The 21492-nt window shown below is 45.7% G+C and overlaps 2 protein-coding genes across 11 annotated transcripts in view; one reads left to right on the forward strand and one right to left on the reverse strand.

The window, feature by feature from the left end:
- Nucleotides 1–404: 404 nt before the first annotated feature.
- NR2F2 (nuclear receptor subfamily 2 group F member 2) lies at nucleotides 405–14513 on the reverse strand. Of its 4 annotated transcripts, XM_090029953.1 has the most exons (4): nucleotides 7327–7401; nucleotides 5869–5920; nucleotides 5095–5622; nucleotides 405–2026 (listed from the first exon to the last, which is right to left on the reverse strand). In XM_090029953.1, exons 3-4 carry the CDS (start codon nucleotides 5603–5605, stop codon nucleotides 1752–1754), a joined length of 786 nt encoding a protein of 261 aa, XP_089886079.1. In that variant the 5' UTR covers nucleotides 5606–5622; nucleotides 5869–5920; nucleotides 7327–7401; the 3' UTR covers nucleotides 405–1751. The 4 variants fall into 4 exon arrangements, with proteins under 4 accessions (XP_089886079.1, XP_089886078.1, XP_089886077.1 ...); XM_090029952.1 differs by lacking the exons at nucleotides 5869–5920; nucleotides 7327–7401 and adding an exon at nucleotides 13706–14513; XM_090029951.1 differs by lacking the exon at nucleotides 5869–5920 and having other exon boundaries at nucleotides 7327–8214.
- Nucleotides 9751–21492, forward strand: part of LOC149852094 (uncharacterized) — a 62386-nt gene continuing 50644 nt past the window's right edge. The window contains exons 1-2 of one of the 7 annotated variants that reach the window (XR_016439454.1): nucleotides 9757–13099; nucleotides 21129–21175. Coding sequence is in view for 1 of the 7 variants with exons in the window: in XM_090029954.1 (XP_089886080.1) it covers nucleotides 12904–13099 (196 nt within the window). In the remaining 6 variants the exon portion in view is untranslated. Of the gene's footprint in view, nucleotides 13100–21128; nucleotides 21176–21492 lie in introns of all 7 variants that reach the window. The other 6 variants (XR_016439452.1, XM_090029954.1, XR_016439455.1 and 3 more) reach the window with 6 other exon arrangements.

The following is a 21492-nucleotide window of genomic DNA, read 5'->3' on the forward strand; positions in this document are numbered from 1 at the left end:
AGATTTTTCTTTTCTTCCCCCCCACCCCTCCGCCCCAGTCTGATCATAAAATAGGTACTGAGCTCCAGATTTCTGCTACTTTTCACAACAATACGTTTCCTATGCAGGCACTTAAGTGTGACAAAAATAAGGGCCTTTTCTAGAAAATCCATTTTTAATTAACAGGAGGATTAGATGAATGGGGGCTGATGGTTTACCATTTCAGCACAGCACTTCCTAAAAACACAGATAAACCACGCACTTAAAAAGTCCCCCATCCCCAGCCCCGACCGAGACCCTACAATCCGGCTGCTACAAACTTACTGTGACAAGTAAACAAATCAATCGCCTATGGACTCAAAAGGGCTGCAAAACTCTAGAGCAGTAACGTGATTTCTGAAAGACATTTATGACAGCCAAACGGGTTTCAGATATCAAATAATATTTTAATTTCTGAATACTTTCAATTTTCCTTGGAATATAACACACAAAGACTCGACCAAACAGTTCAGTTATTATAACTTTTACAGTATACAGAAATGTTGCACTTAAAAAAAAACCTTCAGTTTTTTTTAAACACAAAACTGTAAACTCTAAGATACTGAATCAATCACGTTATCTATAAGTGCCAACAGTGTTATTTTGTCATGCTGATTTCAATGGTATTTTTTAAAAAGGGAAAATATCAACAATTATTATAATACAAAGGGCTTGCAAATATACAAACAGATAGAGGAGTTTCATAACAATTCATGAAGAACTATGTGGAACCCAATTCCAATTACAAAAGTTCACTTTGTTTGTGTGGTTGTTTTAATTTTTTTTTTTTTTAAATCAAAACCGTAGTGTGTCTTGGACACAATCCGTTCTACCTACAGTAAATCCCCACAGTTCATTTTCTGTCTGAAATATCAAAAACCTAGTTTTCGGGGTACTTATGTGACACGTGTGGTTCATTCGGGTCTATATAATTATAGCTCTCTCAGCTTCCAGCTAATATTTCGGGTCACCACCATAAGTGCGCTTTCATCATTGTGTTGTTGAGTTTTTTGTTTTCTCTTTTCCTTTCTTCCTATGATACTTTCATGGACTCAGTTTTAATTCTTTCAGAACATATATTTTATGGATACACATTTTTTAAAGAAGCCAAGATTATATCAAAAATTATTATAGAACCACAGAATAAACTGGTTTGAAACCAGAAAAATACAAAAAAGAACAGCTATAGGTACATAGACACATAGGACAATTAATAATTTGGAAAAAAAAGACTTACTTTCTTCCATTCTGCTAATTTTTCTCCAAATTTCCTTTAAATGCACTTTTAGCGAGATATTTTTTTTAAAAAGTTCCCCCCCAAAAAAAGAAAAAGAAAAAAGAAAAAAAAAGAAAAAAAGCCACCCACCCTTCATTTCTTTTCTTCTTCTTTTTCTTTTTTCTTTTTTTCTTTCTTTTTTTGAAATTTTTTGTTTTTTACAAAAAAAAAATGATAAGTAGCAAGTTATTTTTTTCTGAACGACACGGGAGTTGCTTTTAATGCATTCTGTAAAAGTTCATATGACAGTCTTTTTTTTTTTTTAAATTCACAGTCCATTATTTTTTTTCCTGTCTTCTTTTAGCAAAACTTGTAACATCCTTTTATATCCTTTCTTAGCAGAAGGAAATTTAAGAAACCACCAGACCCCAAATGTCATTCTCTCTCTCTTTCATCTGCCTTCTCAAACAAACAAAAAAAGTATTTTCATTTTAGTTTAATTTTTTTCTCCATTATTTTATTGAATGGACATATAAGGCCAGTTAAAACTGCTGCCAGACAGTAACATATCCCTGATTAGGGTTTCTATGGGGGTTTTACCTACCAAACGGACGAAAAACAACTGCTCTATGACAGAAGAGGAGACAGTGCGGAGGGAGGGGAGGCGTAGTAAAAGCTTTCCGAATCGTGTTGGCTGGTTCGGATACTGACTCCTAACATATTCTTCCAAAGCACACTGTGACTTCTCCTGTAAACTTTCAACATGGGCTACATCAGAGAGACCACAGGCATCTAGAAGAAAGTTTATTAAAAAAGAAAAAGAAAAAAAAAACAGTCATCAGATTAAAGAATTTGATTGTAATTATTATTCCTGGTCAAATGAAGTGTAGCTGGTAGCCGGTGGAGTCCCCCCCCACACCGCCCTCCTTCCCTCCCTCCCCCTTCCTTAGACCTAAGCATGTTTTAGCCAAAGAGAAAATAGAGATGTGTGTATCCGGAGGGTCTGCTTTAGAATTAAACACAGCTCCAAGATCTGAGGTCTTTAATTGCGCTAGAGACCTGAAGGGTTGACACTGAGATGGGAGGGGGGAGGAAAAAGGGGGGGGGTTGGAGAGAGGCATATTTTTTTTTCCCCCTTGCAAAGGTTGAAGGGAGCGATGGGATCAACCACTCTTTCCACCCCACTCGGGAAAGACAGCGGATCAAAGGGGTCGAAAGAAGAAACCAGGATCCTCAATATGCCGCCGACCCCTGCCCCAAATCCCGCCCCGGCCGGCCCTGGCCCGGCCAGAGAGCAGGGCGCCCGGGTCCAGCTAGCGCGTCTCCCCCAAAAGAGACAGCGCGTTTTCCTCCGGCCTTTGAAACTGATTTAAGTGGCCTTTTAAAACTGATCTTGTCAGTTTAGCCTATTCAGGGGCAGCCATGCAAACTGTGATCTCTCTGTTCATCTGAGCTGTTTCTTTCCCCCTGCTTTTCTTGTCTTTCTTTTTCCTCTTTCTCGCTCTCCTTTCCCTTCCATTCCCCTCGCCCTTCTTCTCCTCCTTTATTTTTAAACTCCGAAGGCCCCTACAAGTGAAAAAAAAAAACCAGCCCCCAAAACAAAACTCCCTGGCAGGCTCTGAACCTTACCCCCTCTCCGTTCGCTAAAATACAATAAGTTCCCTTTAAATCGGAGACGTCTGTGCTGAAAGAGCCCAGGTTGTGACCTGACCTCCCTGTGGCTTCCTAGGCACAGGACTAACACATGCATATTCTGCGAGTCATTAAAACTCAGATTTAAAAAAAAAAAAGGGTGGGGGGGGGAAGAAAAAAGGCAGCAGCAAACATCATCTGCATCCCTGGGTGTCTGCTTTCGCTCAGGGGTGCTGGGAAGTTGCACGCATCCCCCTTTCTCGACATCTATTTTCTCTACGCGTGTATCTCGCCCAGAACCAGATAACAGCCACATTTATCTAGTGGGGAGGCGATTTGCATGCCAGGCTTCACATTTTGCAACTGGCAATAAATTAAACAGTTACGACAGTCTGGGACGATTGTTGTCTCGAAAGGCTCAAAAAAAAAAAAAAAAAAAAAAAAAAGAAGTGATCTGTAGATCTCCAGGTTTGGAAATAAGACTCCTCCGGGTGGGTGGGTGTCTTGGGTCCGGGCTCTGTTTGTGTGTGTTGGAAATGGGAGCAAGAGGCGAAGAAAAATGCCTCCCTTGGTAAATGACAGCAAAATAAAATCAGCGCCTCACATCCAAGCGGCCCCGCTCAGCTCCTGCTTGGGCTGATGCTCCCTGCTAATTGATCACCTTAGGACTTTAGCACAAGTAATTTGGGGGGAAAAATAAGGGGGGGGAGTTTTTATGTGTAAAGCAATAATATATAAAAGGAAGTTTAGGTCACGACCCAGAACCTGGACAAGGTCCAGAAAATGACTTGGCTCCCCAGACCCCCCTTTAACACAACAAGGACTGGATTGTGAGTTCTCCCATCCACCACATTTCCACCCCCCCCCCGCCCCTGTTTCCTGATATCAGGCTTTTAAAAAACTCCGATGAGTAATTATTTTACAGGTCCTGCTTCCATTCATATGTTTATCGCGTGGCCACTTTCCCAAGCTTTCCAAGGAGTTACACAAGGAATCATTTCAAGGGGAGGGGGGGAATAATAAATAAACCTGACTGCACAACTTCTAGGGGTCCAACACAGTTTGCCACCGGATGCCGCCTCAAAGTTAGCAGCCTGAGCTGAAGTATGGCACGCATTAGAAAGCATGTATTTTCTTTTTTGGCGAAAAACAGATTTAGCCTCCAGAGCTAATATCAGGTTTATTACTCACGCAGGTTAAACTACGGTGCAAACTAATTAGATTTCACAATGCACTCAATTATTGTTTTTATAACTCATGCACTATTAATATGCAGCCAAAGTTGGCACATATATTTCCCCCCCCCCTCCACACACACACACTTTTAATTATCTGAAGAGACACCTTACTGCTTTTAACTGGGTTCTCCGGGAGAGGCAGAGCTGTCTAACCACAGAATTACATTTTGAAGCGGCTGCTAAGTATCTTCTCCTGTTACTTTTTCATATGAGGACTGGATACTTATTGGAGTGATTATCTTTTCCAAACCGCTACTCGCTTTGGACTATGCAGCTCCTGCTGGGTATAAATGCAAACTTCCCTCTTTTTAGACTAAATGATTCAGAACTGCTCATTGCCACATTCTGTTTAATTCAGAGACAGCCCTGTGGAAAGTTGATTTATGTGATTTTATGGCATGGCTGGGAACATATTTTAAACTCAGCTTTGTACACTTAACTTGGTTTTTCTAATTCCATTTTTTAATCCTGCGGGGCTTCCTCCCCCTCCCACCTCCTCTTTTGCTCTTTCTTTTCTTTTCTTGCCGTTCCTGGCTACCCATAAAAACGATCCTCTTTTTAAAGTAGGTTCCCTGATAGGAGGGACTGGTATTTAACAACATCAAACAGCTATATTTTCCCCTGCTGCTGCTGTTCAGGCTTGGTGTCATTAAATGCAACAACCCAGAGCTATCCTGTTAAATAAAATATTATTTGCAATGGGAAAAGCACAGGCTTGCACGCCTGATGGATTCTCACCAGCCTCCCCCCCCCCCCCAACACATACACTCCCTCTCCGGCTAAAACTAGGGTGCTCACAGCAGAGGCCTGCCCTGGGAGAACACATGTCAGTGCTGGTTTTGCACCGGAGGCATGCAGCAGTCGGCCCTGGTGGGGTCCCCAAGTCTGTAAGCACTTTGCAAAGAGGGACCAGGATTAAAACAATGAAATCAGGGGGATGGGGATGGGGAAGGGGGCAAGGAGGGAAGGGCACATCGAAAGGCTGCCTACCTGAGGTGAAGAGGACTATGGCCTTTAAACAGCTATACTCTGCAGAGTCGACATGCAGTGCTTTCAGTTTTTCTACTTGCTCTTGGAAGATTCGTATGTGGTCCATAAAGGCGACCACTCGGTCAGCAGACATTGGCGAAGCGTGGAGCCCGGCGGCGGCCAGGAGAGGAGCTACGTGGAGGGGCATGGAGCACTGGGCAGCGTTGAGCACAAACAACTCACTCCAGGTCAGCCTGAGCAGGGCCACCTGGTCTGTGATCTGGAGGTCTGGGAAGAAGGGGATATTCCTGGCCCACTCCACCGCGCTGAAGAGCATCCTAGCTGCCAGTTCACAAATGTTCTCGATGCCCATGATGTTGTTGGGTTGCATGCATTGACTGCCAAAGCGGGAGGTCGGGTAGGGCTCTGCTCTCAGAAGAAGGGAGATATATCCGGATAGGTAGGAATGGCAGTTGAGAGGGTCCCCATTTGTCAAGGCGAACTGCCCATGAGTTGGCTGTGTGGGTGGCATTCTGCCCCTCTGGACGGCTGCAGTAAATAAAGAAGAAACTACAGCTATTAATATCTGAATTGCTACCGTCGGCTCAAAAATCATCGTCATCATCAGCATTATTATCAGGGGGAGGGAAAAAAAAAAATCAAGGCTGCTTTTGTGTGCGGTGAAAAGTCAGCTAGAGGGGAACATGCGATGGCCAGGCACAGCTCAGCCTGGCTCCGGCGTTCCCGGGTGAAGTAAAAGCAACAATAAAAGCTGAGCATTGCTGTAATACTTGCCTAAAGGCTGCAGCTCTGCACTGCATTAAGGGCACTACCACATCCTCAGATCCTAAACACACAAGAAGGCGATTATTTGGGGGGGGGGGGGGGTTGGGGAGGGGGTGCATGTGTCTTTGTGTGTGCATGTGTGCGTGTGTCTTTATTGCAGCTGAACAGCTGATATTGCTGATTGATTTGAGGCCGGGACGGTGCACACACTCTGATGGCAGCAAAATAACACGGCGCTGGTCCCAGCCCGCGTCCATGGAAGCGGGGGGTGGGGGGGGGGGAGGAGAAGCATCCTTTAAATTAAAAAAAAAAAAGGAAAAGAAAATAGGGGGACACACGCACACGCACACAATCGCATCGCAGCAGACACACGCGGGGCTCCAGGAGACGCTGAGCCGGGGTCTTTCAAGGCACCTTCCTCAGCTGCTCCTGGAAAGTGGGCCTTTCATTTTGCTAATAAATTTACATGGTGACAGCGAGAGAAAAGGAGAAAGAAAAGGGGCCGAGAGACAGAGATGCAGCAAGAAGCGAGAGGCGCTCCAACGGGCTTGATTTATCTTTGTTATTTCACGTATTACAAGGTTAGTTACTCTTGCAGAAACACAAAAGGGGGGAGAAAAAGAAGAAGCAGCAGCAGCAGCCAGGCAGTCCCGAGTCCCCTAACCCTTAACCTACATAGCAGCGTCCAGACACACAACACGCCATTGGAAAACTGAGGCTCACATTTCTCGTCTAATTTTATATCACAAAGACTCGACTTGCTCGGATTAAAAAACAACAACAACAACAACCACCAACCAAACAAAAAAACCCATAAAACCCACAGTCACTTGTTTGCTGCCTCCCACTCCCGGCCCTGGGTCACTCTGCCTCTCCTCCCGGGAGGAAAAATACACGTGAAAGCTTAAGCATAGTTGGGGGGGGGGGGTTGACAGGCGGATCTTTTAAAAAAAATACGAATCATCATAACAACCCCCCTGGCAGAGTGGAGGGCTGCAGGGATGCAAGCTGCCCTGCTGCAGGACCTGAAGCTCCCGGGCAACATTGCAGTAAGGGTGGGGGGACCGAGGGGGTCGTCTACAGACACATCCACACACACGCACACCCGAGCCGGGAGCATGCAGGAGGCGGCGGGGGGTGGTGAAAAAGTAACTCCAAGTCAGAATCCACATTTCCCTCCTTCAGCAGCATCCCCTTCCCATAACCCAGATCCCCCCCGACACAGCCCCCTGGCCAGGGCAGGGAGGCACCCCTGGCCCCGCACCCCCTCCCCGGCTGCAGCCACGCAAAAGTTTGTCTCACTTCTGCTTAGCGTGGGATTTTTTTCCCCCTCTTCCCCCCCTTCTTAAAATAGAATAGCTATCTATCACAGCAAAGAAAGACATTTGTTTGGCTTTTTTTCTCTTTTTACAAAGGCAAACAACTATGCAGCGAGTGACAACTGGAAAACAAATGAAATCCCAATACCTTCCCGTCTCATGCCAACTTTGAGGCATTTTTTGAGGCGGCAGTACTGACACTGATTGCGGTGGTGCTGGTCAATCGGACAGTTCCTGTTGGCACGGCAAGTATAGCTCAGGTTCCTCCTTACACTCCTCTTGAAGAAACTCTTGCACCCTTCGCAGGTAAATTGGCCATAATGTTTGCCACTAGACTTGTCCCCACAAACCACACATTCAATGTGCTGCTGCTGCTGCTGCTTGTCTCCTTGGCTCTGCTGGCTTGGCTGGTTGGTCTGGGCTGGAGTGCTGGGAGGCCCTCCTTGCACCGGGGTCTGTGGTGTGTGAGGGGCCCCGGCTGGAGGTCCTTGCACTGGCGGGGCTTGAGACGGCTGTGTTCCCTGAGCTCCGGGTACATCGTCCTGGGGGTCTCGCCACGTACCAACTACCATTGCCATATCTATTGGACACCGCTTCCAAACTTCCTGTTCCCCCTTTATTTGTTAAAGTTTGTTTGCTTGGCTTTCAGCTCAGCTTTGCAAGCAGTTTGTCGCTCTCTCGCGTTGTTGCTTTTTTTTGTCTCCTTCCCCTCCCTCTCTCTCTCAAAAAATAAAATAAAAAAAATATATATAGGAGAAGAAAAAGGGTGGGGGAAATGGAAGGGGGTGCAAAAAAAAAAAAAGAATATATATATATATATATGCCAGCAAGGTTTGGAGAACCAGGGGTGCTGGAGAAGGCGAGGGGGGCCCCCAAGATTTCGAGGCGATTGTCTGGCTTAAGGACAGAAAAGTAAAGGGGTGGTTGGGGGTGGGGAGAGGGAAAGAGAGAGAGAGGGAGAGAGAGAGAGAGAGAGGGAGGAAAAAAAATCTCTTGCAAGATCTCTCTCTCTCTCTCTCAAAGCTGATCTGCAGCAGAGGAGTTGGAGGAGGAGGAGAGGCGAGTGTCTGGGGGCCAGATCCAGGGAAATTCACAGTCAGCCATTCAGGAAAGCCATCAAAATAAGAATGAACAAAAGGTGAAAGATGACACACGCGGCAGAAAAAAAGGCACAACTAAAAAGACTTTTCTCGGCGCAGAAAGCGGTCGCTGGCGCTGGAGCTGCTGGAAGTCCCGCTTGGAGAAACATCAACTGAGAGCAAAGCTTCGCTGCTGCTTTCTTGCTTTATTATTTTTCCCCCTCCTCTTTCCGCTGCTGCTTCTCTTTTTTCCTTTTTCCTTTTTTTTTAAAAATTTTTTTTTTGCGCTCCCCTTCTCTCACTCTCTCTCTCTCTCTCTTTTTTTTCCTCCTCCTCCTCCTCTTTTCTTCCCTTTATTTTTGCCGCTGCTGCTTTGCTTTCTCTCTCTCTCTCTTTCTCTCTCCTTCTGCCGCCGCGGTTGTTGCTGCCGCTGCTGCCGCTTCGCTGCCTTATGCTGCTTCTCCTTCTTTGCGAGTGGGGCTCTAGTCTTAGCGCTGTCGGTTCACACAACACATGGGGTGGGTGGAAGAAGGGGGGGGGAAGAGAGAGAGAGAGAGGTGGGGGGGGGAGGTGGAGGGAAAAAGAGTCAACTCTCCAGCTTAGAGCCCAGGGATAAAAGAGGAGGAGGGAGGGGGGGGGGGAAGCAGGATCACAACCTAGAAGGCAGCAGCATCATTCTTCATGCGCAAAAAAAAAAAAAAAAAGAAAAAAAAAAGGGGGGGGTGGAAGTAAAAAAAAAAAAAAGAGAGAGAGAGAAAAATAATAATAAAAAACCCCAAGACTGGAGGGAGAGATTAACCCCCCCTAAAAAAAAAAAAAAGTCACCCCCCCACAAAAAAAAAAATCCCCCAGCAAAAGAAAAGAATCAAAGTGATCAAATATGCTAAGCAGGGGGGTAGGAAGTGAATGGGTTGATAGGAGCCGGGCTGGCAGAGTGCTGAGTGCTTTCTCTGCGAGCAGCTCGCTGCGCTCTCTATATAGTGAACTTTGACACGACTGCTGCAACTTAGCACACGTTGCCATGGCGACCGCGCGCCTTATAAGGCAACAGACTGTGTTTGACTGGTCAAAAGCTCCCGGACCTCCCCTTGCCCCTCATTGGGCAGCGCAGCCTCTGCGCTGCCTGCTATGGCTGCCAGCGCCGCCCGCCGGGTCCTAGCGCCAGCGCGGCTCCCAGGCAGCTCCAACTCCGAGCGGCGCATGGAGGTGGGGGTGGAATTTCTTTCTTTCTTTCTTTTTGGATGTTTTTTTTTTTCTTCCCCCTCCTTGACAATAGATTTTTTTTTTCTCCCCTGCAAAAAAAACCTTTCCTTTTGCATTAATTGCAAATCAGAATGGAAAGGGGGGGAGGGGGTTGCAAGAGCCACCCCAAAACCCCGGGTGAGCGGGGAGACTGGGATGAGCCTTTGTAGGGAGAGAACAGACTTTCTTAACTCGGATCAGATAGCAGGAAAAACAAGCAAACAAACAAAAATAAGTTCCCCCCCAACCCCCCCCCCCCACAACCCAGATTCTGATGGTATCGTCACCTGTAAGCAAGAGTTACAGCCCGCTTGCTCTGGTCCCCACTGTGAATGGTAATGTGAAGAAATAAGTTCCTGATGGATTGATTTATTTAATTGCTTATTTATTTATTTTGGCACAGGTGGGGGTGGCGGAGGGCTGGGGAGAAAGCAGTTGTTGGTGCTACAGGAGGGCGATCAGGTTCAGCTCTTGATCACTCCAAAATTTTGGGGGGGAGGGTGCTGAAGGAAGGAGCTCCCAGCCCTGCTGTTCTTCAGTGACCACCCTTCTCTCTGGGTTAGGGTTAAAGTTCACAGGTATGTGGATTTAACTTTTGATTGCTCCATAAGCAAATAGGATGCTGCCCGAAAGATCACTGTGAGTCACTGAGGCTGCTGCTAGAAGGCATTCAGCCTGAACCTTAATTCAGCATCCCTCTCTCTCTATACATATATATATAATTATTATTGTAAAATAACTGTGAAACGCAGAGAGCCATCAGCTAAAATTTCCGCGTGTGCAATCCTGATCATGCTGAATCTTGGTGTTTGCAAAGGGGGAAAGATACCTGTGTTCACGCCATGCCCATGAATGCAATGACTTTTCTACGTATGTATTAGATGGACATCTATCAATGTATACAGGCAGCCATCAGTGAATCTGGTACTTGATCACAGAATAGTTAAGTATAGACTTCATTGTTTCTGAACTGCTCTGGCACTCCAGGAGCCCTTCTTTTTTTTTTTTTTTTTTAGCAACCTACCCCATATAAATTGGAAATAACGTACAAATACACGCCACGCGCGTCCGAATAGCTAGATATTTGCACTTTCTTTCTGAGAAGCACGGGGCTTACAGAAACAGGAGCGATTTCAATCAAACACAGCATATATTACATTCCTTTAATATGCTGGGGGGGGGAAGGATAAATCAATGCTGCTTTCTTTTTTATCAGGCTCCAGCAAGGTTCGCCATCACGCCACACACTTCCAGTCTATTCAACTTTTATTTTGTTCTTGTTTTTGACCAGGTATGGCTAATACATACGGATAGAGTAGCACCGTGTCTCGGTAACACAACCTCGGTACTATACAGAGGGCAACAGCAACCAGGTAACCGATCTAAGTATACCGGGGTGGCTGCTGATTTGCCATTGCATGGAGGTAGTCAACATTTCTTCCTGAATACGTGCACTCAAGCCCAGAACAGACCAGCGGCTGCACAGACAGCAAAATGTAAAAATGCGCAGATACAGTCCCTTCTCATAAAAAAAAAAAAATCTCTATTTAAGGCACGCATTTTGGGCTAGAGAGTTGGACTCTTATGTTCCCAAGCAAGTGTAAACACAGGGACCCAGATGCATAGGCGACTATATAGAGGATTAATTGCTGCAATCGCTCTCCCCCTCCACTTCTTCTACATGCACCCCCCCCTTCTACCGCAGAAATAATATATGTCACTAAAAAGCCGCAGGTGCTGAGATGATTGGAAAGTTGTAAAAAGCACCTACACTTGACCATGTCCTGTTTATAAACCTGGGATATAATAAGATCCCATCAACAAAGATGGGCTGCTGGTCCGTTTCAAAGGCAGGCTGTACACTTCCAATTGATCCTGATGTGGCAACATAAACCCTGAACTTAAACAATGATCAAGGGAGGATGGAAAAGAAACAGGGGGAAGGGAAAAGCTTTCGCCGGTAAAGTGGGGAGAACTGCCTTCTGGCTTCCAAATCTCTCAGACATGAGAGGGGGGACGACGCATTTTGGCTCCCAACCTAGACTGCCTCGCAGGTTCCTGGGGACTGTTTTGAAGAGGAGAGGGGGGAAAAAAAGGCTTTCCTGTCTCAAATCTTATAAATTACACAAGAACAATTCAAATTCACAGGGAAAACACGAGTACCTTTTTAAGCACAGACAAGCGGGTTTCAACAGCATTTATATTATGAAGAGTTTAAATGTGTGATCGTAAAGAAAGAAAGAAAAAAAAAAGCCAGAGATACATACTTAAAAGCTGCAGTACACCCTGATTGCTTAAACCATAATGAAGAATGCGCCAGATTAACTATTTGCTCCTCGAAGGATGCAACAATATAACTATCTATTAACGCCATTAGATGGTTTCCTATTTATTTTGAAAACAGCCCTGCCAAGTGAGCTGATGTGGAATAGATGAATGTAACGCTGAGCTGTAGCTAATTTTGCTAAATAATATTTGAAAGCTGAGTGCATCGCAGATATATGAAGACTCTCAGACGTCCTTCCCGGAGATCAGTTCACAAGAGAAGCAGCAATTTTTTTTTTTTTAAAGTAGGATTGTATTTTATGGTATTGACTTATTTTTTAATAAATCCTTCCTGCCATCTTTCTGCAGATGTGAATTTATTTTAATGAGACGGAGGGGGAAGGTTTATTTTGCTAAAATAGAGGTTGTGAGAGCATCAGTGGAAGCCTTGGGCGCTGGGAAGGGGGGAGCTGGGGGTCCCCCCCCTCCCCCCTTGGCAAAAAGTTGCTCCCCAGTCCTTTAATTCTGTCTGGATTAAATCGCAATATGAATACAGCATCGAACAAATGCCGAGTCTCTCTCTGAACTCAGTGGAAAGCAGTTACGTCTAGCAGAATTCAATGAATTCCTCTTCTCCCTCAATGTAGTATGTGTGTGTTTTTCTCTTCCACCACACTGAAGTTCCATGAATAGGGAAAGTGGCTCCTATTGTGTGCCTCTGAACTTCCAAGTCAATGCAATTTTTAACCACTGGCTTGTGGTACTTTGAAAATCACCAGGGGCTGTCAGAGTTGGGTCCTCTGAAAAATTTACAGTGCTAAATCAGAGCATATGCTGTGAGAGAGGGGAAAAAAAATGCTTAAGATTGGAGCAAGTACAGTATCTGGCTGCCCCCTAGTGTAAGACTCTTATCTGCCTAAAATTCAACTTTCAAAGAAAAGGATCTCTTAAAGGGAAACGACTTTTGGCTCACGTATGCATGCGAGAATGAAACTTCTGTACATTTTAATCTGATTAATACCTAAGGATTTCAGATTAATTGACTTGGGCACTCCTAGACCGGACTCTAACATTTCTGCTGCAGGGCTCCCTTCAAGAAGCCCTGTATTCAATAGGTATTTTTAAAGGGGGGGGGGGTGATGGTGGTGGTGGGGGACTGGTTTGTGATTTTTTTTTTTAACGAGGAACCATGCCTCGCATGCTCTTGTCAGAGCAGAGCAGTTGCTGCTTTAAAAAAAGTCACATCTGCGCCTTTTGCAATTAAAAAAAAAAGACCCAGGATAAATATTTGCCTTAAAGCTGCAGACGAGCTGCCCACAACCACACCTTCGGAGGGTGAGTAAGATTGCTGCTTCTTACCATTGTACTTGCTTAAGCCGAAAGGGATCGGACAGGGCGAGAGGTGGGTTTAGGGCTCCCCGTCCACCACCGACCTTGATTTGAAGCCCTTGGCTGCCAGCTGCACCCGGGGCTGCCGCGGAAAATCCCCGAGCCCTAAAACTTGCGGGACTCGCTGCCCCCCACCCCGAGCAGGTCGGATGGCTGCGGTTTTCCAAGGGGGCTTTGCCTTCGGCACTCCTCTTGGACCTGACTTTGATGCACTTTCCTGCTTTAGCCTGGGAGGCAGATCGGGGTCCTTCTCTTTCCTATCATTATTGCTAGGATTTTTGCTAAAGGACCTGCTAAGTGATGCGGCTGCAATTACACACGCTGGCTTTGGTCGCCCCCTCGTCCCCTTCTTCGAGCTACCCACGTAACCTTAGAAACGATAAAGACGCACGTTATTTAACATCTTTTTTTGTTTCTCCCCTCTTCGCCTTAAAAGAGAGAGAGAGGGGAACTACCCCCCCACCCAACCCACCCCCACCAGATCACAACACATTGCCCCCTCCCAAAAAAAAGTGCAAGAGAAGAAGAAGAAAAAACTAGAAGTAAACATACCAAAACCATATTTGCCTTGTTCAAGGTCCCAAATCGCTTGCATCTTCTTTTTCTACCTCTCCTTTAGTTTGGCAGGTGAAACAAAAATAAAACCGCTGGTGGCCCCCCTGGAAAGATGTGCTGGGTAATTAACGCGAATCTCCTTCTTGGTGTTTATCTAAGCGATTGTGCAAACTGATTTAAAAAAAAAAAAAGAAGAAGAAGAAGAAGAAAAAAAAAAGAAGTAGGCTAGAGCCTTCAGGGGGAAAAAAAGAGGAAAGGTGAAGGGAATAGATCTCCCACAAGCTAAAGGGAAGTGCTTTCCATGTGTTATTAGCGTTCAGCCTTGGAGAGAAACACACACACGCGCACACACACACACACACACACACTGAACACACACACACTCTAACTTTGCACAGACAGGGTTTCAGGGAAAGCTTTGTACATGCTGCTAAGGAATGTGCGCCTCGCCTTTAAGAAAAAATCCCCCGAACCCAAGGTAGAAGATGGCTTTGAGGGATCCTTGTCTCTCATCTCATTCCTTAGAAGGAAGAGCGCCCTGCTACACCTTGTTTGGAGCTGGAAAGACGAGACTTAAAAAAAAAAATAATAATGCAACCCACCCTTCCAACTACGAAAGGGGGGGGGAAGGAGAGAGAGAGAGAGAGACTGAAATCTCTTAACTTAATGAGTGTGGTGTTGGGATGTATGCAACCGATTTCAAACCCTCCAGCAGAGGGGAAAGAAAAAAAAAAACCCCGCAAACAACTACAGGCAAACGATCAACACATGCACAGAAGGGGGGAAAAATGCAGTGTCCTGTGCAGGGTCGGTAGGAAAGGCTGGTACATGCTGGAGCAAGTTGGGAAAGAATCTGAGCGAACCAGGCATCTCCCCGCTCTCCCTCCCTCTCCCGCTCCCTGCCCCTGCCCCCGAGAGCCCAGACAGAAAGAGTTACTCCACGTTACTGCATTCCCCCCAAACCCGCCGGAATGAGCATTTGGTGCTAATTGAAACCCTTCCAGAGGTTTTCCCACCCCTTCCCCAACATGGCAACTTCAGAGGTGGAAAGCACGTTTATTACCAGGGCTCTGGTGAGGATTTTAAATGTTTAGGGTCCTGTTGCAAACCTGAGATTTTTTTTCCCCCTGTCCACACAAACACATCCTTCCCCATGGAGGAGAGGTGAATCTATCTATCTATCTATCTATCTATCTATCTATCTATCTATCTATCTATCTATAGATATAGAGATATATATAGCAAAAAGGTTTGGGACAATTTGAAATACATTATGCTGCATTTATTCGGGTTTAAACTTCATGTGATTCCTTTTCTTAAAAAAAAAAGAAGGGGAAAAAAAAAAGAGAAAATAATGGAAGAGGGGGGAACACAGGGATCTTTAATTCGAAGAAACTATTCTGGGGGGAAAAAGTCTGTCCAACTTGACAAATGGCACAAGTGCTCTCCCCCTCTCTTCCTTGCCCCTGCCTTAAAACAGGGATGAGTTAAACGCGGTGCTCAGTGTTTCATTGCATGGCTCTTGGGCTAATGCCATCGGCAGTGGGGTTTTGCTCCCTAAAACTCCGCGAGGTGTGTGTGGGTGGGGGGCGGGGTACAGACCTACCCCCGTGAAAGCCCCCAAGAGCCAGCCTGGCCCTTGGGGTGGGGGTGGGGCAGTGGTGGTCAGGAGGGGAGGTGGGGGTTGGGGTGCATCTTTCCACCGCTCATGAATACCCTAAATATAGTCTGCATAAGTTTCCACTTTGGTTAAGGCTAATCAGGACATGGGGGGGGGGAGGGAAAGAGACGCTGCCTAATTCAAGGATTTTATTATTATTATTATTATTGCCAGAGAGACAGCTCCTCTCCCCTCCACCCCTTTCCAAAATAAGCCCCTCATGGGTGAGCGTTTCTTAAGGTGTGCTGACAAGTAGATGAGACACAGTCAAGTTATTTCCACCCCTAGTTTCTCCCCCCTCCCTTCTTCACCCCGCTGTCTTTTCCCAAATGTCCCTCTGCTATAGATCCGGTGTGCGTGTGAAATCCCCCCCCACCCCCTTCCAGGTCCTTCCCCATCCCTAGATGACCTAATAATTCAGTCTGAGGCTACCCATGTGCAGGCTTGCAAACAGGCTGGCAAATAAAGCTGGGGAAACGAGGAAGGGAGAGATCCGAGGGGCTCTGGGGCACTCGCAGCCCCCCCCCCCCCCCCCCGCCCTTTGCAAAGGTATTGTCTGGAGAGCGGATTTCATTCCCCCGCTTAAAGACGGTTTAAATCTAGCAAGCACCCTCCTTCCAGCGAGAAGTTTCTTCCCCTCTGTGGTGCAGCTCAGGTTTTGCAAACTTTAGCCTGAGTTGTAGCGAGAGCTGCAGCTTTGCTCCGCAGGGGTCAGAGGTGAGGGCTATTTTAACCCTAAAAGCCTGCGAATGACCAAGGTTGCAACTAGGCTTGCAATACTAATAGCTATAATTACCTCCACCCATTCCACACGGGCTTTCCCGCAGAAGAAAGGTTAGACGCGGAGGCAGAACAGCCTGGGCTTGATCGGCTCTTTGGAGGGGAGGGGAAGAAAAACAAAATAACAGCGATATGGAGGAATTTGCAAAGTGCTCCATTTGCTTGTGGGATTGGAGGCTCCCCCCTTTTTTTTTGCCAGCATTCCCAAGGCGCTGGGGCTTTGTCTTAGAAGGAATGGAGTGTCTGAATGGTGTGAAAGGGACAGAGAGGGTCGCTTCAAATCGATTTTACTTGTCCTCTCTGTCTTTTCGGATCAGCGCCCTTCAATGGACACATAGGTGCTCTTTCAACCAAAAACTTGTGCAACATTTTCTGGCTGTATTGGTGCTAAATACAATAAATGCTGGGCAGATTTTTTTTTTCTTCTTTCCAAAGCAGAAAGCACCCTAATTAAATTGTTTTATATGGACAGTCAAGACAGACCAATTAAGTATGCATTAGTATAAAGATATATTCTGGAGATAAGCTCTCTATAGAAGTCCTGTCTGAACAAGGTGTGGAAAGTGTCATCTGGGACAGAGGTTGGAACAGTTTTTGATATGGATTTTTTTCCCCTCCCTCTTTCCATTCCTTCTCTACCAGAAGAGGGGACTGATTAAGTTAGGGGAAAGCTATTAGCTAAAAGGGGTTTCTAAGCAAAGTTAACAGGTGGATATCGCTGGGTTTTTTTTAAATACTTTGAATATTTAATCCCTGAAAACACACACACACACACACACACACGCGCACACACACACATTTAGGCTAGGCAGCTGTATATTCAGGTCATATACCTCCATAGAAGATGCATGCCTTTCCCTATATATCTATAGATGCGTGCCTTTCCCTATATATCTATAGATATATAGAGAAAGGCATGCATCTTCTAGGCTAAATATCTCTCTCTCTCCATATAGATATAGATCTACAGCTCTATAGATATCTATATATAGGTGTGTAAGTGCGTATACATGTGTGTAAATATATGTATGTATATATATGCACACACGTACACACACATCTACACATACATATTTACACATACACACTCATGCACCTCGTGTGTGTAGCTTATGAGAGATGTATTTCCCTATACGTGTGTGTGCGTGCACACATATATATGGAAACGCATCTCACACGCTACATATTGAATGCATACTCCATATACAGGCATTCAATCAGATGGTGGCTCTATATAAAAATACAATGCCTGGCATGAAACAGGTCCACTACAGATAGATCTCACACGCACCGAGATCATACATAAGCCATCTAGGCTGGCTACGCATCAAGCTAGATAGCAACATCCACATATGATGTATTCGTGTAATAATTACAGCTGGAAATAGCTCCTATTCCAGGTATGGGTCTTTCCCAGGGGTGAAATAACAGATCAGGATGAAAAGCAAACACGAAGTCCTCTTTCTAGCCATGCTCTTACCCTGGAGAAAGCTCTCTACTGTAGCTTGTCAGAGAAACTCGCTTTTTAAAATGTCCTCCCTTGTCACAGATATATGTGTGTGTATATCTATAATATATAGATACACACACACACACACACATACATATATATACATATATTATCTATATTTATATATACCTGTATAATGTGTGTGTGTATATATATTATACATGTATTATACATATATACACACATACACACACATATTTTTTATATATATATATATATAAAATGTGTGTGTGTGTGTATATATATATATATATATGTATAGATATGTCTATAGATTGAAAGCAGACTTTCCAGGCTGTTAGCAACCCCTCGGTCCCGAGGTCGCGCCTGGCTGGACCCGCGGGGACCGGGCACCTTGTGCTCCCAGCCCCTTGCGCACCAACCCGCGGAGCAGGGCGGTGCTGAGCGTGAAAGCCCATCAAGCACAAGTGGGAAGGCAGAGCCCAGGTCGTGGCAGAGCCAGGGATTCAACCCAAAGGGCTGGGAAGGGGCCAAGGGGCCGGGCGGGCGGGGGCAGCTCGGAGGTCCCCGCCGCTCGGGAAGCGCTGGAGCATCCCAGGGAGATGACGGAGCTGCTCGAATAACTCATTCATTGCACAAGTGCTTTAATGGCAGAGTAAACAGGTTGGGGGCAGACAATTTTCAAGCCTGTGTGTCTCTCTTTACTGGTTACCTTCGAGGATAAATCATCGCATACTGTAGGAGCAGCAAAGCACTCGTCCAAAGGAGATCTCAGCAAGTCTCCTCCCGGACAATAGTCCACCTCCTGTTGGGCTGGGTATCGATCAGGAGAGGAGCTGAAGATGTCACCACACTAAATATTTACTGATCACACACAAATAGCCGGGACTTGAACGATTTTCTCCTGTGAGGAGAGCAGAGAGAGAAGGGTAAATCATTTTATTAGTGTGTATAAAGCAAAGAGCACACTCTGGCTTGGAGTGTTTTAAGATGTGTCTTCAGCTGGATGAAAAGAGTTAGGGAAATCGATACGAAGTGATTAGGCGACCCAGTAGTGTCAAAGAGAGAGGCTGGGAATTTCATGGATTTGGTTATACCGGGGGGGGGGGGTGTATGGAGAGATTAAAGGGAGGAACCCATTGTAGCAGAACCAATGAAAAAATATCATCTAATCAGACCCGAAGAAGGTAGGGAAAGGAATAAGCCCCACATTTCTCCAGCATCGCAGCAGGCAGACAGGAGAGGGGAGGAAAAAAAAAAGAAAGAAAGAAAAAAAGAGGGACACACATGAAACACGAACAGGAGGAAAAATAGAAATGCTATAGGGAAAATCCAGGAGAGGGACATGCAAGTCCGCCTCCCATGTACAGCAATGAGTGAAGCACGGAGAAAATGGTGACAAAAGGCACACAGCCGGAGAAAGGAGAGGGCTGGAGCAAATGACTGTCAGCCTCGGAGATCAAGTTGAAGGGACTTCAGCTCTGGATGTCCATCAGGCAGGAGCATCTCTGCCCACAGGAGCCGGGGGGAGGATTCAGCTTGGCTCTGGGATTTACAGCCCAGTTGGCACACGTCTCTCCCCAGTCCCGCGTCTCCCTCCCAATAAAGGTGGCAAAAAAAAAAAGAGATCAGCCCATCACAGCCTCCGCACAGGGCATCTCCAAAGGGCTGCACCCCTGGCACCAGCAGCTCTGGACGGGGCACACATTGGCTTTAAAAACCCCTCTCCGCCCCCCTGGGGGCTTAACTTGGGGCATTTCTACTGCAGGAGCTTGAACCCCAGCCCTTCAGTGCATCCTCCTGCCCATTTTTCTGGGCACTGATGGCTTAGGAGTCTGCCTGCACCACTCAGGGGGCAGCTCCAAACCGACGAGGACCCTCTTGGAAGAGGCTCTTTAGAGAGGCAGGGCAAGGGATGTATTCCCCAGGATCAAGGACAAGGGATGTATTCCCCAGGATCAAGGACACTGGGATAACACTCAGCTGCTGCGAGCATCTCTGCTGTGGCAAACAGCAGGCAAGCGAGGCAACAGGACGGAGGGCAAGTTGGAGAGGCAGCTTGAACCGCTGCTATTTTCCGAGAGGGAGGACAGGCATCCTAAGAAGCCTCTGACCAGCCCTGAGGGCTTTTCACTTCTCCCCCCCGGCTGCTAATTTTGCTGCTGGAAAGTTAGGGACAGCTGCATACAGCCAAGCCCTTTGCACCAGGGGAACTTTGCACGAGCCTTTGCAATGCCCTTCATCCAGAGCCTCTTCCCCCCAGTGCGGGGCCACTGCTGCTTCACTTCTAGGTGGTGGTGGGGGGGGGATATTAGCTGCATTTCATGTCAGCCCACAGGGTTGATGCACCTCTGTAGGATCACTAATGCAACAGGAAACCCGGGATAGACACAGCCTAATTAACAGTTTTCCATAGCTGAAGCGATTTTTAAGAATCCCAGTGGATTAGACCAATATGTTCAGGTGCGAGGCTGCGAGGGCCTGCAACTCCTTTCACTATAATCTTATAACCTCCTTACCTAATTCCTTAGATCGCAGATAGGAAGAGTCTGACCCTGGAGGTCGCAAGAGCTTGGTTTCATTAACCCTCCCCTCTCCAGCACAGAACCAAGGTTAACCACGCTCATCTAAAGGAAGTGTGTGAGTGTGTTGGGGGTGAGGGGGACACAGAAAAAAAAAAAAGCAAAAAAAAAAAAAAAAAAAAAAAGAAGAAGAAAACCCCCCACAAAACAACAAGGGACTTTGCAGGACTGTTTGATTCAGGCTGGATGCAAGGCTTCAGATGCTTTCTGCTCTTTTCCATTCCATTTCTCCCTCTAATCCGAAGGAAAATGGGGATGGAAAGAGAACAGTGTGCTCCGCCTCTGTGCCACACGCCTGTATCCATTGCACGCAGATAGGGCTTAGAAATGCACACTCATGTTGGTGGAACAATTCTTTTGATTTATTCCATTGCAGATTTTCTTGTCCACTCTATTTTTTTGTTGGTGGTGGTGGTGGCGGCAAAGAGTGGAGCCTTCGAAAAATGACAGCTCTTGCAAGAGGCAAAAGCATATTCGCCATCAGCAGCTTCCCCTTGAGCTCCTTGTTCCTAGTCAAACTATAACCCTTAAGGAAGACATCTAGAAATGATTCCCAAAGTAGATTTGCCTGCTAGCACACCTGGCTGATATTTTAATAGGCAGTCCCATTGTATTGATTCAGGATTCATCACTGATGTTGCAAGTTAATAACTCTCACATTATATCTATATGTCTGCCTACATAATTGCATACCAAAGAATATTACTGCAGAAGTTGTCTTTTTTTTTTTTTTTTGCTGCATATTCTCTGCTCTTAAATCTTTTAATACATTGAACGGTTTTTTTGGGGGAAAAAAGGCTTTTGAACTACATGTTTAAGCAATGGAGTTGTTTGGTGCAATACAGGTTTCTATATATTTCACACACACACTGTCATATGCAAAGCCTAACTTATGCATTTGAACTGCTTTTTTGCTCCCCCCCCCAGTCTGAAGACAGAAATATGTGCACTATTCAGAGGTGCGTACATTTTTGGTAAGTGCATTTAAATATGATCTCCATATATATTTATTATAGTTTCAGATTTTTTGGATAATAGCTGAAATAGCAAAGAATCTGCCTGCTGATTGATTCAGCTGTTTGCCTATTTAACAAACCCTGCCTTATATAGAAAATGATATTTTATCCCTCATTCGACAAAACAGTCTGGTTTAGAAGTAAACAAAAATTAAGAACAAAAATGTAACAACAAAATTATTTTAATCCCTAGCTATATTTTTACTCTGCTTCCTTTCAAGAATGATGTCTTTATAGTGGTTTTTGATTTTTTGAGTGACATGTTCAAAAATAAT

Source organism: Crocodylus siamensis, chromosome 15, assembly GCF_052110815.1.
Source record: "Crocodylus siamensis isolate JL-2025a chromosome 15, ASM5211081v1, whole genome shotgun sequence".
Lineage (NCBI taxonomy): Eukaryota > Metazoa > Chordata > Crocodylia > Crocodylidae > Crocodylus > Crocodylus siamensis.

What these genes read in the sequence shown, in the direction of transcription:
- NR2F2 (XM_090029950.1), bottom strand. Translation starts at nt 7,756, where the DNA reads ATGGCAATGGTAGTTGGTACGTGGCGAGACCCCCAGGACGATGTACCC. An exon ending in AGTTGGCATGAGACGGGAAG is followed by an intron (nt 5,644 to 7,326) that starts GTATTGGGATTT and finishes TAATAGCTGTAG; the next exon opens with TTTCTTCTTTATTTACTGCA. An exon ending in CATAGTCCTCTTCACCTCAG is followed by an intron (nt 2,027 to 5,094) that starts GTAGGCAGCCTT and finishes ACTTTCTTCTAG; the next exon opens with ATGCCTGTGGTCTCTCTGAT.